General features: G+C 39.3%; 1 protein-coding gene and 1 long non-coding RNA gene across 5 annotated transcripts in view; one reads left to right on the top strand and one right to left on the bottom strand.

Annotated features, from left to right (window-relative positions):
- LOC115833133 overlaps nt 1-2,243 on the bottom strand; it is a 35,394-nt gene extending 33,151 nt beyond the window's left edge. The window contains exons 1-2 of the long non-coding RNA XR_004028574.1: nt 1,371-2,243; nt 445-569 (exon numbers count right to left, since the gene is read on the bottom strand). This is a non-coding gene — a long non-coding RNA (uncharacterized LOC115833133). The remainder of the gene's footprint in view (nt 1-444; nt 570-1,370) is intronic.
- The window catches only part of GRIK1 (glutamate ionotropic receptor kainate type subunit 1), a 429,993-nt gene that overhangs the window by 362,753 nt on the left and 51,137 nt on the right, over nt 1-16,103 (top strand). For 2 of the 4 annotated variants that reach the window (XM_030806034.1, XM_030806036.1), the window contains exons 9-12: nt 1,579-1,623; nt 6,912-7,025; nt 9,090-9,293; nt 10,568-10,791. In XM_030806034.1, the coding sequence (XP_030661894.1) occupies nt 1,579-1,623; nt 6,912-7,025; nt 9,090-9,293; nt 10,568-10,791 (587 nt within the window). The remainder of the gene's footprint in view (nt 1-1,578; nt 1,624-6,911; nt 7,026-9,089; nt 9,294-10,567; nt 10,792-16,103) is intronic. The other 2 variants (XM_030806035.1, XM_030806037.1) reach the window with 1 other exon arrangement.

Genomic DNA, 16,103 nt, shown 5'->3' with positions numbered 1-16,103 from the left:
ATATTCATGACTATACGTTGGAATTAACACTTACAGTTTGAAGATTTTGCACTGAGAATCCTATAGAAAAACAATTGAAACCCCCAAAGCAATCACCTCAACAGAAAACTCTATGATCTGACATTTTTTTCCCACTATAGTGAATAAGACAGTGTGCTTAATGTAAGAGTGGCTTTGGGAACAATCGATTGCTTGCTCAATTCGATTAGTTGGGTTGATTTTTTTTAAATGAGGTAAGGTTTTCATTTCTGTTTTCTTGCTTTTGTTAACTGGGACACATTTTTTTTGCAGGTGCTAACTACCCCTCCCCCTCAAAAAAACATTAATGGAAACAAAGATCATTTAGGCTGAAAGTATTAGAAGGTGACCACCGGTGTGAAATGTTTGAGGAAAATAATTAGTTTGCAGTTTTGAGAGTACATATTATACATGCAGGTTTCTCACTTCAAAAATGTCTCTCCCAACTTCTGGCTTCCTCTTCACTCTGATTTGCCCCTCTGTTGGTCTGACACGCTCTGATAGAGCACAAGGCATCCAGCCAGTCTCCACAATGGCGCGTGGGATGTTGGCTGGAGGGAACAAAGGAAAAAAAATACTTGTTATGATCTAAAAGCCTATAATTTTTTTAAGAAAATGTCTGCTTCTCGAAGCATGAGTCTTTCCCCAACTCTGTTCTCCTCTTATGTATAGCACTGAAAGGGGGAGAAAAGCTGTTAAGGAAACATCTTTTTGGCTAGGTGAATGATGAAATAGATGGAGCTATTGTTATGCTTTCACAGCTATCTATACACTGTAATATTATGCGCATTGCATTGGTGTTTTTCCATCAAAGGCAAAATCAAATTAGATGAAAGTGTTTTGTGTTGGTTTCTTGTCTCTTCATTGTTTGCAATAACTTTTCTTTCTTCAGGTGTCTTGGGCTCAGTTCCTGAGAAGGCTGATTGGGCCTTAAGGCAATGAGGGAAGCCAACACGTCTCTCTCAGGAGCCAAGGGAGGAAATGCCCAATCTTTTTATGTCAGCCTCTCTTGGAGTCAATAGGGAAAATTATTACAAAAATCCCATTCTCTTTCACTCAAATTTCTACTGCCCAGAAACCCATAATCAAAGAACAAGTCATCAACCATACTTCTTCTTTATATGTGTCTGTGTGTGTGTGTGTGTGTGTGCGTGTGTGTGTGTGTGTGTGTGTATTGATTGATTTGCTGGTTGGTTGGTTGATTGATTGATTGATTTTAGTTACCAATGCCTTAAAAGGGTCTTCTTAAGGAACAATGAAGACCCTTAATACTGCACCATACCTGTGTACATTGAAAAGCACTTCAGGGCATTTCTTGGTGTGTGAAAGAAAAAGTAAAAATTGAGTTTTACCACCAGGTAACTTCTGTGAGACCCAAGTCTTGATTCATCTCTTTGCTGTACCTATTATCAGGCTTTATATTGAATTAAGATGCAAATTCCAAACAATGGGTGGGAACTGTAACACTCTAAGCACTCACACACCATGATTCCTTCTGGGTTTCACGCTCCATTTTAATTAAGTGCTGTTTTTATTTTATTTTTCTCTCTGAAAACCAAGGCTGCTGGCGAAGTGTCTAAACACTTGTATAAAGTGTGGAAGAAGGTTTGTACTCTGACAACAACTGCAGGAAACCTGGGGGTGGGATGGGGAATGTCATTGGAAAGGCCCGTGCCCTTCCAATGTTACCAGACCTGTAGCTCTCCAATTGCAGTTTAGAAGGGAAGTTCCATGTAAAGAGAGAGAGGAGTGATTGAATGTGTTCTCTCTCAACAACATCACCTGTGAATTGAAAACGGGTTTGCAAAGGATTAAATAATGATGGATTAAATATTTCCCCCAAGATTATTTTTGTTTCTCCCAGGCAGGATCAGTCCCTGTTAGGATTGAAAGCAGGCAACTGTAACAGAAGGAGACACTGACCTATTTATATTCCTTCTCAAATCACTAAATATTTTCCCTAAGGGGGATAAAAACAACAATAGATTTGATCCATGAGACTAGTCAGATAGGCTACAGCCTCAGAAGGCTAGGACACCTCCTCCAACGTCACCACCACAAAATATGAACCATTTTCAGAAATTTCCTTTTCTCATGAGCTATCTTTTGTTTTGCATGATATCTTCATCAGAGCATACTGTCTTGCAATTTGTTTTAGAGCCACAGTTCTAAAGAGGGCACAAACATTAGGGACCTTGGAAAGGAAATGAGATTATCTTGTGAATTATAACACCCACTATTTTATAGTTTATTATACAGTGCCATGTTGCCAATGAATGTGCATAGATTTATATAAGCAAATATGAGACATTAAAAACATTTGGATCAGAGAAAGGTCCCCGTGGTAAGCAAACATTTTCTTTCATCTCCTCTCTCTCTTTCTCTTCCTCCTTTCCTTCCTTCCCTCTCTGTCTCTCTCTGTCTAAAACTACTTGGTAAAAAAAATCTGTGGACTGATGAATGGACCTTAAATTGCTTCAGGTTGTTCAACTTGAACAGTTTTGTCAGGTTCACTTTCATCTTTCAAGTTATCGGCTATGTCACAGAAAGTGTACACAAGTTTTTCCTTGTAGCCAAAAACCCTGTCCCCTCTTAGTAGTATTCAGTGATGAATTAAAAAATTTTTTCTTTTTAAGTTTTCAAAGCACAGGTTTAAAAGCCTTGTTTTAATCTTCAGTGAACAAGGCTACTAAGTGCACATAGAAGGCGATCTGGTTTCCTCACTATAATTTCACTGGTAAATAGATGAACCTAACCGGCACCCAGAAAAAGAAAAAAAAAAACAACCTATTACACTAATCCATCTTGAGACTCTGGGCACTTTTAATTAATCTAATACAAATATCCTAGGGAATGGAATCCAAGCTTTGAAATTATATACAGGGGAGGGGGGATGTCTTCTATTTTTCACTAAACTGCAAGAGCCACATGCACTCCCTAGGGATGTAACTTTCTGGTCTTGATCCTCCATGCCTTCATCCCTCTTCCCTCCGGGTAGCCCGTCATGTTCCACATTGTAAGTTGTATACACCGTGGTGTGCTGTTTTGTGTTATGACTCCGTCAAAAATTCACGGTAACCTGAGTTCTAGCACAGGCGACCCATTCAGACCCAACAAACACATTGCACTTTTTCCAGAAGTCTCCAACTTAAACAAAAATTCACCTTCATCATATTTAAATTCCAAAAGCTTTCCTCGTACTCTGACTTATTTTAGAATAGTATTATTCACCCAAAAGTCTTTCCAAAAGAGGAAGCTAGCAATCTTTACAATATCCCTCCCTAAAATATTTGTCATAAAAGGCTCGTAATACAGGAAACAGATATACCTTTATCTTTGCCCTAGATACCTGATTATTTCCCTCAGCCCCTTTAGATGTTGAGTTTACATGAATCACTGTCTAGGTTTAGAAGACAGATACTAGTTGCTCTCTGAATACCCTTTTTATTGCATCACTTTTTTTAAAAGGTTGCTTAATGTCGTTTGGGCACTCATTTTCAAATGCTTTTCTCAGTTGTCCTAGATAATACATGGCTGCTCCCTTGTGCGAGTTTACAAAGTGAAAGAAATCAGGGCCAGATAATTTAGATATTGAGGGCTCCTCCCCACAAGTAACTGATCCACCCTCCACTACTTCTCACTGGTAAATGACTGCTCTCTGCTTTCACTATAAAGTTTGAAAACTGAGGTTCCGCTCCCTGGAGGCACTCCTCCTAGTTCGTAGAACAGTACTGAAATGTCAAATGTCCAGGCATCTTCTTAACTGTACCTCTCTCTCCAGCACACATGAATCATGAGATCTGACTTCTTTAAACGCAGACATTCATTTCCTGAGAACATATTCATTTACTTCAAGAAACAGATAAAGCCACTTGACTACTTGGGTTTAAAAGACACAGGTACACACATGCACGCACACACACACACACACACACACACACACACACACATAGTTCTGTTTTGCTGATTACAGGTTTGGAAACAGAAGACTGAGGTCACTCAGCATATATATACTGTACATTTCCCAAGAATAGCCTGACCTTTACTATATTTTGATACTCTTCTAGTCTACATTTAAAGGACCTTCTGTAGGTCCCTCTGTAGAGACAACAGGGGAAAAAATGGTCACCCTTTTCTCATTTTAAGAAGGAAAGTTTAAACTGAATAAGACTTGGGACTTAGTTGATAGGATTGGCAGCAGCAATGATCTCTTAGCTTCTACACTTTTAGTGCAGATGGCAAAAGAAAGAAAAACCAGACATCAAGCTGTGGGGTGTATTTGTCTACAAGTTCAAGTTTTATTTTGCAAGAGAGTGATATTGCTAGGCTATTGAACACTGTCAGTTTCAAATATTATGGTAGTTCCTCCAACACTCACATACTTGACATTAATAGAAATAAGATTTAAAGAGACCACATCCTATCACTTAATCAAGTGGCCAAAAACAGTTATTTTCTCCACCCTTCAATACTTACTTAATTAAAAATTAGATTCCCTTCTCCTCAGTGTCTAAGTGAAGGTTTAATTAGAAGTACAGTCAGGGCCCAATTTACACACACTCTTCATGGAGCTAGGAGTCAATTGTTCACAACCTAAAGCACAGCCTTGGATGAAAATCAATAGACAGGTATATTTAGCCAGAGTTACATTTCCTAGAAGCAAGGGTCCCTGCCCCAGAAGAAGGGATGGAGATTGAGAAGAAAAGGAAGAAAATGCTGTCCACTTTCCCTGAGTCTAAAGCCAAATTAAGAAAGATAAAGATTCTTCAACCAATAGACCTATAATGTGCATACTAGGTGATATTTATCACACTAGATCCTGGAAATGTTGGATGGTTATTAAGAGTACAGCCTATAACCCAACAGACACCTCTTTTCAGGCAGGATCACAGTATTTTCAAATGCAAAAACTATCCCATTCCCCTGTTTACCTACACCTGTCTCTTTATTTCTCCAATCAACTAACCCTCATTAAGTATAGGAAATAAAACTGAAATTAAAATAGTTTACACTGATGTGCGAATGTGTAATAGTCCTTGAAACTTCCTCAAAGCACTGATATCTCTAAAAGGGATACTTGTCAAGCTAAATGAATTTCCAGCTGCCAAATATAGGCAGTAAATCGGAGTCAAGAAATAGAAAAGCAAAGGAGGATGGAGCCTAACGCTCCCGTCTGTCTTCCCATTGGAGGAACATATTTAGGGACTAAGCATAGCTCCACCCTGTCCATCTCAGAGCAGGTCCAAGTGTTCATGTTCCTAAACTGCCCCCACTTGTCATAGCTCCTTTACTTTATCAGAATCCGAATTTTTAAAAAAATGAGTCCAAATTCCTTCATGACAGGGTAAGGTTGAAGAAATGACTGAGGCAGCCATTTCAATGTCCTTTCTTGTTACTGTATGCGCAGCTCTTAACAGCACACACCAACACTTCCACATACATCATCTGATTATTTGATCTTCTCATTATTCCTAAAGTGAAATACTTTATAGGTAAAGAATCAACTGAAGCTCAGAAAGTTTAGAATCTCATTCAAGGACACACAGCAACAAGGTCTTCCTGGCTCTAAAACATACTTGCATGCCACCATGTGAGGCTGGCAGTAAATGCCTACAGAAAGATTTGGAAAAATAGCTCAAAATCCCCAAGGCTCCTCTTCTGGGTTCCCACAAAGGCTGAATGAATCAATATACTTCTACACCACCTCACAACCCAGCAGTTACTTGGCCACTGGAGAAAATTGTGGATCATTATTTTTAAAAAGAATAATGGGCTTTACTGAATGCCAGTTGCCATGGTTGGTTTTGTGACAGTAAAATCAGTGACCATAAAAGTGAGTACCCTCACTGAAGGAGTTCATGATCAAGTGGACAGACAAGAAAGGTAAACAGATAAATAATAACAGAAGATGCTAGATGCTGTGACAGAGATATGGAGTCCTGCTAGGGCTCACAAGCACTCTTTGCCCAGCTTTGGCTCCCCAAAGAAGATAGGCCCTGAACTTAGTCTACTTCTCATGCACATGACATGTTTTCTTCCATTTATCTTTCTCTTTTTAAAGAAAAAATCACTTTGTTTTTTCAATGTCTCGCTCTGTCACCCAGGCTGAAGTGCAGTGGTGCAATCATGGCTCACTGCAGTCTTGACTTCCTGCACCCAAGCCATCCTCCCATCTCAGCCTACTGAGTAGCTGAGACTGCCAGCGTGCAGCACCATGCCTGGCTTTTTTAAAAATTTTTTGTAGAGATCAGGTCTCACTCTGTTGCCCAGGCTGGTCTTGAATACCTGGTCTCAAGGGATGCCCCCACCTTGGCCTTCCAAAGCACTGGGATTATAGGCTTGAGCCACAGCAACCCACTATCTTTCCCTTTTAGATGCCTGGTCTCTCCACCATTCACCCTGCTGCTTCACCCCATTATTCATACATTTTAAATAAACTGGTGATACTACTTTGGCAGCCTAAGGTTTATATCAGTAGAATGTATGCTCCACAAGGGAAGAAACTCTTGTATATTTTATTCATTGTTATGCCCTCAGACGCCTAGAACAGAGCCTGGCACATAAGTAGATGCTCAACAAATATATATAGGAAGAAAAATCTGATATTCATTTAAGAATCCTTAAATATTTTTTAATTTAAAAAAGAACAATGAGCTTACTAAATTAAAAAGATCTCCTCCTACCCTGCCCCCAGTAGCACAGATATATCCTATTTTGTCTACACATTCATTCCTCCATTGTTTCATTTCCCCACGTTTAGTAGCTTCCACTGTGATGCCCTAGTGTCCCAAACTGTGAGCTTTTGTGCCCGTTCCTGGTAGAGAAGGGGCTTCTCTTTGGTGTAAATGCCACACTGACAGCCAGCAGCCTCTGATGTACTGTGTTCTGTGTAGATTGGGATTTGGAATTCCAACAGCGGGCTTAACATGACGGACAGCAACAAAGACAAGTCCAGCAATATCACTGATTCATTGGCCAACCGAACACTCGTTGTCACCACCATTCTGGTAAGTTGACTTCATGGAATTGAGGGTGTCTTATCCAGGTTCCTGCCTTAGACTTTGAAGCATTCCTCAACTGTCTTTTTCATGCCAACGCTTCTGTCTGCAAATGTCTATTTTCCATTGGGACAGTAAAAGCCTGTGTTTGTACATACTTACAATAAGATTGAATTAGAAGCTTCCAACATTGTTCTGAAGATCTCCCACCTCTAATCCATTGCCAGTCCTGTTCAGCCCCACTCTCTGTCCCCTCCCAGCTGGTCTCCCTTGCTCTCTGGATGCTAGTTGCTTTCAACCATGTGGAGACCCTAGCAAGAGACTAGGGAAGTGGGGGAAGGTGGGGGAAGAGAGGCAACAGAAGCTCTTCTTCTGTTCCCTCCCAACTGCTACTAGTAGTTTTTTCAGAACCTCTGACTTTCTACAACCTGCCTGTCAATGGCACTGTTTCTAGGGTCCAGCTGCACTGAGCTTCAGGAGTACTCTTTCCTCCCTCCTGCCTCATCCCTGGGTGGTGCGGGTTTCCCGAAGAGGCTGTTGCCTGTGTGTCTGTGACTTGCTGCCAAATCAGACCCCCACCTCCCTTGGCTCCCTTTGCTCTGCGCACACTTCTGTACACAGCTCCTTTACTAACTGTTCTTGAAAAGTCCTGCCTTCTATTAGAGACCTGGTCATGCCCCATCTAGCCACTGTACAGCTACCGGTTGCTTATTTTCCACTTTTTCCTTTCTCCAGGGAGTTGGGCAGGAGTAGCCTTTCCTGAAATCCTTACTTGCAGACATCCTGCCTTACACCAGTCCATAATGTCAAATCAATTTATTGTTGATATTATTAACTTGTGAGAATTGTTCATCCAAAGGAAAAACTGGTTTGCTCTTCTTGTTACTACTTTCTCTATGACTGTCTTATGAAAACACAGGGTTCTCTATTGTGTTCGAATGATCCCACTATCAGTTTGAGGATAAACCTCAATATAAAGAATATGTCTGTAGTATAGCAACTATTATAATTTTATAAAACAAAATGAGTATTCATTTAGTCAAATGAGAATTAACAGGGTTATAGATGCATGGTAGTAGGGAAGTGTCCATTATTTATAGGAGAGGGTACTGATGACGCATGTGTATAAGCAGAGAATGACCAGATGTGAGATTTGAGGTGATTTCAAAAAAGAAAATGGGAAAGATGATAAAAGAAGACATAGAAATGGCCTTTGGAATAGGCTACCCTGGAGGAAAACAATCAAAATATATAAATCATAAGGGAATAGTGAAATTGAGATGAAATTGAGATAAAGAAATGAGAATAGTCATGGACAGGAAATGCAAAGAATGAAAGGAAATAGTTGGTGATGTAGATTTCTCTGTCATGAGGTTCTTAGGTTAAATCCAGGTCCAGGCTTGGTGGCTCACGCCTGTAATCCCAGCACTTTGTGAGGCCAAGGCGGGTGGATCACGAGGTCAGGAGATCGAGACCATCCTGGACTAACATGGTGAAACCCCATCTCTACTAAAAAAAAATACAAAAAATTAGCCAGGCATGGTGGCAGGCGCCTGTAGTCCCAGCTACTCAAGAAGCTGAGAAAGGAGAATGGCTTGAACCCGGGAGGTGGAGCTTGCAGTGAGCTGAGATCTCCCCACTGCACTCCAGGCTGGGTGACAGAGTGAGATTCCGTCAGGAAAAAAAAAAAAAAAAAAGCCAGAAGGGTCATACAAAAAAGCTCGGGTATTGGCACAGCAGGTGGCCAGGCATCTGGGCCCCCATTTCCCTCTGCACCTTCCTTCTTCTCAGACCCACCGTTTAGCAGTGACTGTGTATCCATCACACCATTCCCGCACAGCCCCACCCTCCACACAGGAAGGAAAAGCTCCCATCAAAAGAGGCAGAAGGGAAAGAAACAATAATATAGGAAGTGTTCTGTATTTATAGAGGACATAGGCGGATGAGTGAATGACTTCAGTACTCTCAGCTCTTCAAAATCATTATCAAACATTTCACATCTTCAAGCTGCTGATGGGGTAAACTCTTCCTTTCATTGTAACAGGGTTTTCATATTTGATTTGTTTCATTTAGGAAGAACCCTATGTTATGTACAGGAAATCTGATAAGCCTCTATATGGAAATGACAGATTTGAAGGATATTGCCTGGACCTGTTAAAAGAATTGTCAAACATCCTGGGTTTCATTTACGATGTTAAACTAGTTCCCGATGGCAAATACGGGGCCCAGAATGACAAAGGGGAGTGGAACGGGATGGTTAAAGAACTCATAGATCACGTAAGTAACAATATTTCTAACATATCTGAAAATATGCATAAGAGAAAGTAAGAGAGAAAAAAATGATGTCAGAAGAAATGTTTCCTTTTTTTGAGTCGTAACAATTTTTTTAAGCAGCAAAGAAGAACAGCCTGAAATGGAGTTTGCTTACTTAGAAGGGCAAGTAAAGATAAAAATTAATGATAAAAATATATGGTGCATTAGTTTGTTTTTACACTGCTATAAATAACTGCCTGAGACTGGGAAATTTATAAAGGAGAGATTTAATTGACACAGTTCCTCACGGCTGGAGAGGCCTCAGGAAACTTACAATCATGGCAGAAGACACTTCATCACAGGGTGGCAGGTGGGAGAATGAGTGAAAGCAGGGGAGATGCTAGACACTTATAAAATCATCAGCTCTCATGAGACTCACTCATAATCACCAGATCCCAATACCCCATGATCCAGTTATTTCCACCTGGTCCCACCCTTGACACATGGGGATTATTACAATTCAAGGTGAGATTTAGGTGGGGACGCAGAGCCAAACCATGTTATATGGGTCCTTCTTTCATACTGAACATAAACTTGAGTGATTCTTAAATTAAGAATTTTACATTTTTGGAGTCTGAGGCAGGCGGGCCACCAGGTCAGGAGATCGAGACCATCCTAGTTAACATGGTGAAACCCTGCCTCTACTAAAAATACAAAAAATTAGCCGGGCGTGGTGGTGGGCGCCTGTAGTCCCAGCTACTCGGGAGACTGAGGCAGGAGAATGGCATGAACCTGGGAGGTGGAGCTTGCAGTGAGCCGAGACTGCGCCACTGCACTCTAGCCTGGGCAACAGAGTGAGACTGTCTCACCAAAAAAAAAAAAAAAAAAAAAAAAAAAAAAAAAAAAAAAAAAAAAAGAATTTTAAAGTTTTCAGCTCAGAGCAAAATCTCATCATGTCAATTAATAGTACAACCAAGTTGCTCATTCCTTCTTTTTCTCACATGCCCTTTTTAAAGGCATCCTCCTGCATTTTTGTCTTCATTTAGTTCCAGAATGATGTATATATGTTTGTGTATATATATACGTGTATTTTATACTTTCTGGTTTCTCTTTGCTGATACGGTTTCATAAACATAACTGTATAAATTGACTGTGTTTGTATTAGAACCAACCATCACAGGAGCTTCATGAATGAGAAGAATTTAGAGTTGAGAATAAGACTCAGGAGTACCCAGGAAAAGTCTAGACATTTGCAAAGAAACTAGACTAAGCTGACAGTTTTGGACTTGCTTTTGCAGAGGGCTGACCTGGCAGTGGCTCCTCTTACCATCACCTACGTGCGGGAGAAAGTCATTGACTTCTCCAAACCCTTCATGACCCTAGGCATCAGCATTCTCTACCGGAAGCCCAATGGCACCAATCCAGGCGTTTTCTCCTTCCTCAACCCGCTGTCTCCAGATATTTGGATGTATGTGCTCTTAGCCTGCTTGGGAGTCAGCTGTGTACTCTTTGTGATTGCAAGGTAAGTTTGAGAATCACTGAATTCACAAGAGGTGTCGCTCAGTCTCAGGTTTCTGTATGTCCCAGAGGCAGACAAAAATTAAGAACTTTAAAGTGTACTTTTAGTTTTGCCTAGTGTTCTATTCTTGGAAGGTTTCCATGTAAAAGCCGTTCTGTAAATAAATGTTTTCTAATTATTTATAAAGTTACTTTTAAAAGAGAGGAAGATAATTTTTCATATTAGTTTAACTTTATCCCTATTTCAAGCAACATAAAATGGTTATTTAGCCATTTTCCTTGATTTATAACAAAAGTAATGGCTCAAATGATGTGTAAAATGTTTCCATAGGAATCGTAAAATGGTCTCAAGATATTTGACCCCTAGAATATTTGGATAAGCAAAACATAAAAAAGTTAGCAAAGAATTATCATAGCAAATAAAAAAGTGGAGTAAAAAGATGGTGAAACACTTAGGAATGAAGAAAAATACTTTAAAATTTCTATTAAATTTATTTTTAAAGGCATGACAAAGTTAAAGAGAATTCTAGAAATAATGCTGAAAGGAAAGATTGCTTACATACAGAGCCTGGAGGCATGAAACCTTTGTGCTACCATTAAGATGATTCAGTTGAGGTTTTACTTTTCGAGATTTAACTCTGTATTTAACCATTTTGCTCTACACAGTTCCTTAAAGGATTTTTATACCTTTCAATAGATCATATATTCTGAATACCTTTGATGCTAAATTTGAAACAGCTATTTTATCTTTCTGTTGGCTTAAACATTTGCTATCCCTAGATAAACCATGTAAAAAATAATTGCTTTTGTATGTCCCTATTTGTTTTCAATCTTTTTCACCTTTCAACAAAACTCAGTGAACTTTTTCCCTAATCAATTTTTGTTTTCCCTCCAGGAATTTCTAAGAGAAATATTTCTTCATGCTAGCTCTTTGTCATTGTCCACTGTCTGGTTTTGATTAATGCCAGGTAACTCTATCCCTGGTGTAATTATAAAGAAAGCTTGGGAAAATAACCCAGGCTGGAAAGGTTTTAAAGATCCACAAGGCAGACATACTCAAACTGAATCAATATGTGCTCTCACATGTGGGTATTATACATTCATTATGAAATGAATGTTTTGAAGTTCTCTATGCCTTGTAAAGTGTACCCTTACCAAAGCTCAGATTTTATACTTTTACTGACCAAAGCTGTCTTTAAGTATGCCTTACTTCAGAAAATAAAATATTGACAGTATGTAGATAGTGATATTATCCTTTTGTATTTTAATACTCTAAATCAGTGGTTCTCAACTAGAAGGGATTTTGTCCCCCAGGGAACATTTGGAAATGTCTACAAACTTTTTTTTAGTTGTCATGGCCGGGAGTAGGGAGTGCTATCGGTATCAAGTGGACGGAGTCCAGGGATGCTACCAAACATCTTATGGTGTACAGGACCGGCACCCCGCAAAAGAATTATTCACTTCAAAATGCCAATAGCACCAAGGTTGAGAAACCATGCTCGAAACAATTAAAGAAAATATTGCTTTGGGTATAAAATTTTTAAAAATAGTTTACCTTTGGAGGTGTATTTTTCATTAGTGACTCCTCAGTGAAGTTAATATTGCCTTGGAATGGTCATTTAATAAATGACTATCCTAAGGTGAAGCACCTTCTAATAAGTAATCTTGTGTTTACCTGTTGCATACCTCTGCCCGGAGGCCCACACCTGTTGGGTGATATTAGGACTGGTGGAGCAATTCATGCAGCCCAGGGCAACAGTAGTTTCCATATTTTGCAGGGCAAAAGTGAGTTTCCATATTTCGCAGCCTGAGGCTCTGTCGAGGCAGTGATGTTGATGAGTAGGACAGGCAAGGCGAGGTTGATGAGCAAATACATTGTTTATTACATGACTTGACCAAAGCCAGTGGGAGAAGAAACGCCAGCAGCATCCAAAAGTTCTCACAAGCACACAGGCTGAAAGTACCCTTTTACACTTGACTCCAGCTGTGCACTTAAATCTCCTTATTTATGACATCAGAGTATGTCAGAATGTTATACCATTCAATAGTTTTCCCCTCTTTATTTTGTCTATTCTTCCATAAGCTCTTGGTGACCCAGACCTCCATATTTTTGGACTTCACTCAGTTTATTTCTATTAAGATAACAGCACCCCCACTACCACCATCAATGCAATCCATTCGGTATTTCTACTCGCCGAGAGTATCATTTATAAGCCAGTCCTTCCTTATTTAGCTTATTCTTCTTGTCTCCTCTTCCACTGCCTTCTTGCCCTGGTCTTGGTTCAGACGTGGAGGTGTTATACGTCCAATGCAAACTTGGAAATAGTATAGTGATGAAATACAGAAAATAACTCCCTCCAGGGCACAAGTGTACTGTCATGAAGATTCTACTTTCAACTACATTTACCTTCTCTACACCTTAGAATCCATCCCTGCTTCTGATTCATAAAGCCACTAAATATATATTTAGACTTGATTCCCAAAAACAAAATTCTGGTTGAGTAGATGTACCAAGTCACCTTTACTTCCTACCATCATAGTTTGAGACCATGAACTCCGTCACTCTGTACCCTCAGTTACCGTCTTAGTGGTTTGCATTCCAAGTTAGGGAAGTGGAAATGAAAAACAGTAAATCTCATAGTTATCTGTAGCTCTAGAGAGACTTTGGAATTTATGTTGTGAATTGTATTCTCTTATGTTCTTTTAAAGGGGAAAAATAATGCCCCATCACTGCATTTAAGCAAATGCCCTCACTAGATAGATGCCTAAAAATTATTTGTTGAACTGAATTAAATTTATAAAGATGTAGACATCGGTGGGACAAACTAAGGAAAACAATATTTAATTACTATGACTTTTAATAAGTGTGTATGTCAGGGTTTTTGTTTTGTGGTTGACAATGTTTCCACTTCTTGAAAAATATTTAACTTCAATAAATTATGTCCATCACAAACAATTTAAATAGATCAAATATCCAGATAGAATGTCTGTTTACATTTTATAATTTATGTTCATCTTCTTAAAAATGGACATTTTTAAAGTTGGCATTTGGCAAAAAAAATCTAGAAAACCCTTGAAAGTACATTCTATGGTTACAATACAAACCCCACCATTATATTACAAGTTCAATAGAGCATTCTCCCTTGAAAGATGAATGGATTTTTCTCTCCTCACTGCAGCCTACTGTGCATTCTCAGCCAGAAAAATTAGTCCCTTAATTAGAAAACTTCAGTGTGAGCTTGTTTTATATCTTCCATTCAAGTGTAAGCCAGGCAGAAACAAACATAAACCCAAAGTGAACTTTCACATTTCAACATAAGGCTACTTTTCTATATGCAAGTTTTGTCACAGGTTTTAAGCACGTTTCTTCCCTTCTCTATCATGTTAGTAAAGATCAGTATTGATTTCTTGAGAGTCACTTGGGGATAGCAGTTTCGGATTATCTTTGGTGTAGGTCGTATATTAATCTTTTCACCAGACTTCCTAACGCTGACACTGCTGTCACACTAGCTATCTTTAAGCAGGTGTTAGGAATTCCAAGCTGAAGTGTCTACATCCAGGCAACAGGTAGGTCTATTGCCTTATAGAAAGCCAGTGTCTTACAGCACAGCATCATGTCACTGTTTAATATTCACCAGACCACATGCTCCACAAGTCACTCAGAATCCCAGAGAGAAAGACCTAAAATATCTCTGCAGAGCAGGCAGAATCACATTGCTGTTTAGACAGTTTTTCTTTTTGCCACACAAAAATTAGATTAATTGCTCTCTTATAAGTGCAAAGTATGAAACAAGACCAAGTTAAAAGCAGCATTCCAAAGAGGGAAGTGATGAGCTCATCGATGGGAGCATATCTGGGAGAGAAATGTCAGAATATTGAGCGGGGCTTATGGTCTATTTGAAAAAATAAAACCCCTTCTCTTGAATACATTAGGCTCTTAATTTATTTCAATTAATATTTTAAAATTATCGTACAAGTGACAATGATAGTGTTTAAGTAACGGGATCTTTACTCTGCATGCTGTTTCAATTAATAGGTTCATTAATATTGGTATTCATTTCTTCAGCTCAGCAAACTACTATGGCTATAAGAGTGTGCAAATTCAAAACTTAATTATACTGTTGAAACATTAATTAAAATGTATTGGCATGGCATTGTCAATTAAAGCTATATTCATCAGCTTCATAGGAACCTGCATGGTGTACCCTGCAGCTGTGGAGAAGCTGCAGTAATGAGACGAATGCCATTATGCTGGGATAAACTACGAGACTGTTATCCCCGTCCCCCTAAGACTCAATGAGGAGGCACTGAACACTTTCCGGAAGGTGTCTGGAGGTTTAGAAAATGGTATTTCAGGAGGAGGAATTGTCTGCTCAGTTCCTTGTGCTGGATTCACAGCATGCCCTGCTTTTCATATAGATAATGTATTCACCGTAAGCCCTGTTCTCCCCAGTGTGTCAGCAACCTGCCATTGTTTACTGCTGAAACTTATGGCTGGAGAGCATTCTCTGTGTTCTCATGGGCTTTATGGTGTTTTTAACATTACTCTAACACTCCTGCTTGCATTGAAAAGACCCAATGGCAAATGGCAAATCTTCCAGTGCTAAAAATTACTGCATTTTAAATTATTTCCAGATCACTTCGTTGAGCTTCTGCTAATGTCTTTTTGGAAAAATAAGTACCACTTGGCAAGATAGCCCTCAAAAGTAACCACAGAGCAGAGACCTCCTTTGGGCTACATAGGTCAGACAGATGCTTAAAAAAATAGAGAAAGAATAAAAAATATATTTGGTTCCACAGATTTTTATTTTAAGTACAACCTCAGAGATATCTGGATTCCCTCCTCTTTACAAATAAGGAAATTGAGGACAGAGAGATTGAGTGAATTATTCAAAGTCGACTTCCCACACTACTAGTTGATTTTCCAGAAACGTTTACTGCCTATAGCGCGCTACCTTGCAGGTAGAGCTATAATAATGCTATAGAAAACATACCACTTACCGAACCAGGGTTGGTGATTAAGTGACCACATGCCATAGTTCTGAAAACAAATTTAAAACAAATCAAAAGGAAATTATGAATTTGAAATTCTCCAGTGAGGCATGCTATGTAGTTAATACTAATGTGTACCACTAGGCCTGGACCAGGATAATTCCAAATGTATGCCTTGTCTCTTCCTTTAGGATCATGATTTTTCCCCATGGACTATTTGAAAAACATCTAATACACTCCAAATTCAGCTCTACATTTTGTTCACTAATTTGTTCAGCCTTGCATTACAAAATCGCTAGACCACCAGTTAGACTCCTTCTAACC

Source organism: Nomascus leucogenys, chromosome 25 (genome assembly GCF_006542625.1).
Source record: "Nomascus leucogenys isolate Asia chromosome 25, Asia_NLE_v1, whole genome shotgun sequence".
Classification (NCBI taxonomy): Eukaryota; Metazoa; Chordata; class Mammalia; order Primates; family Hylobatidae; genus Nomascus; species Nomascus leucogenys.
This window is presented reverse-complemented; position numbering and strand designations above follow the sequence as displayed.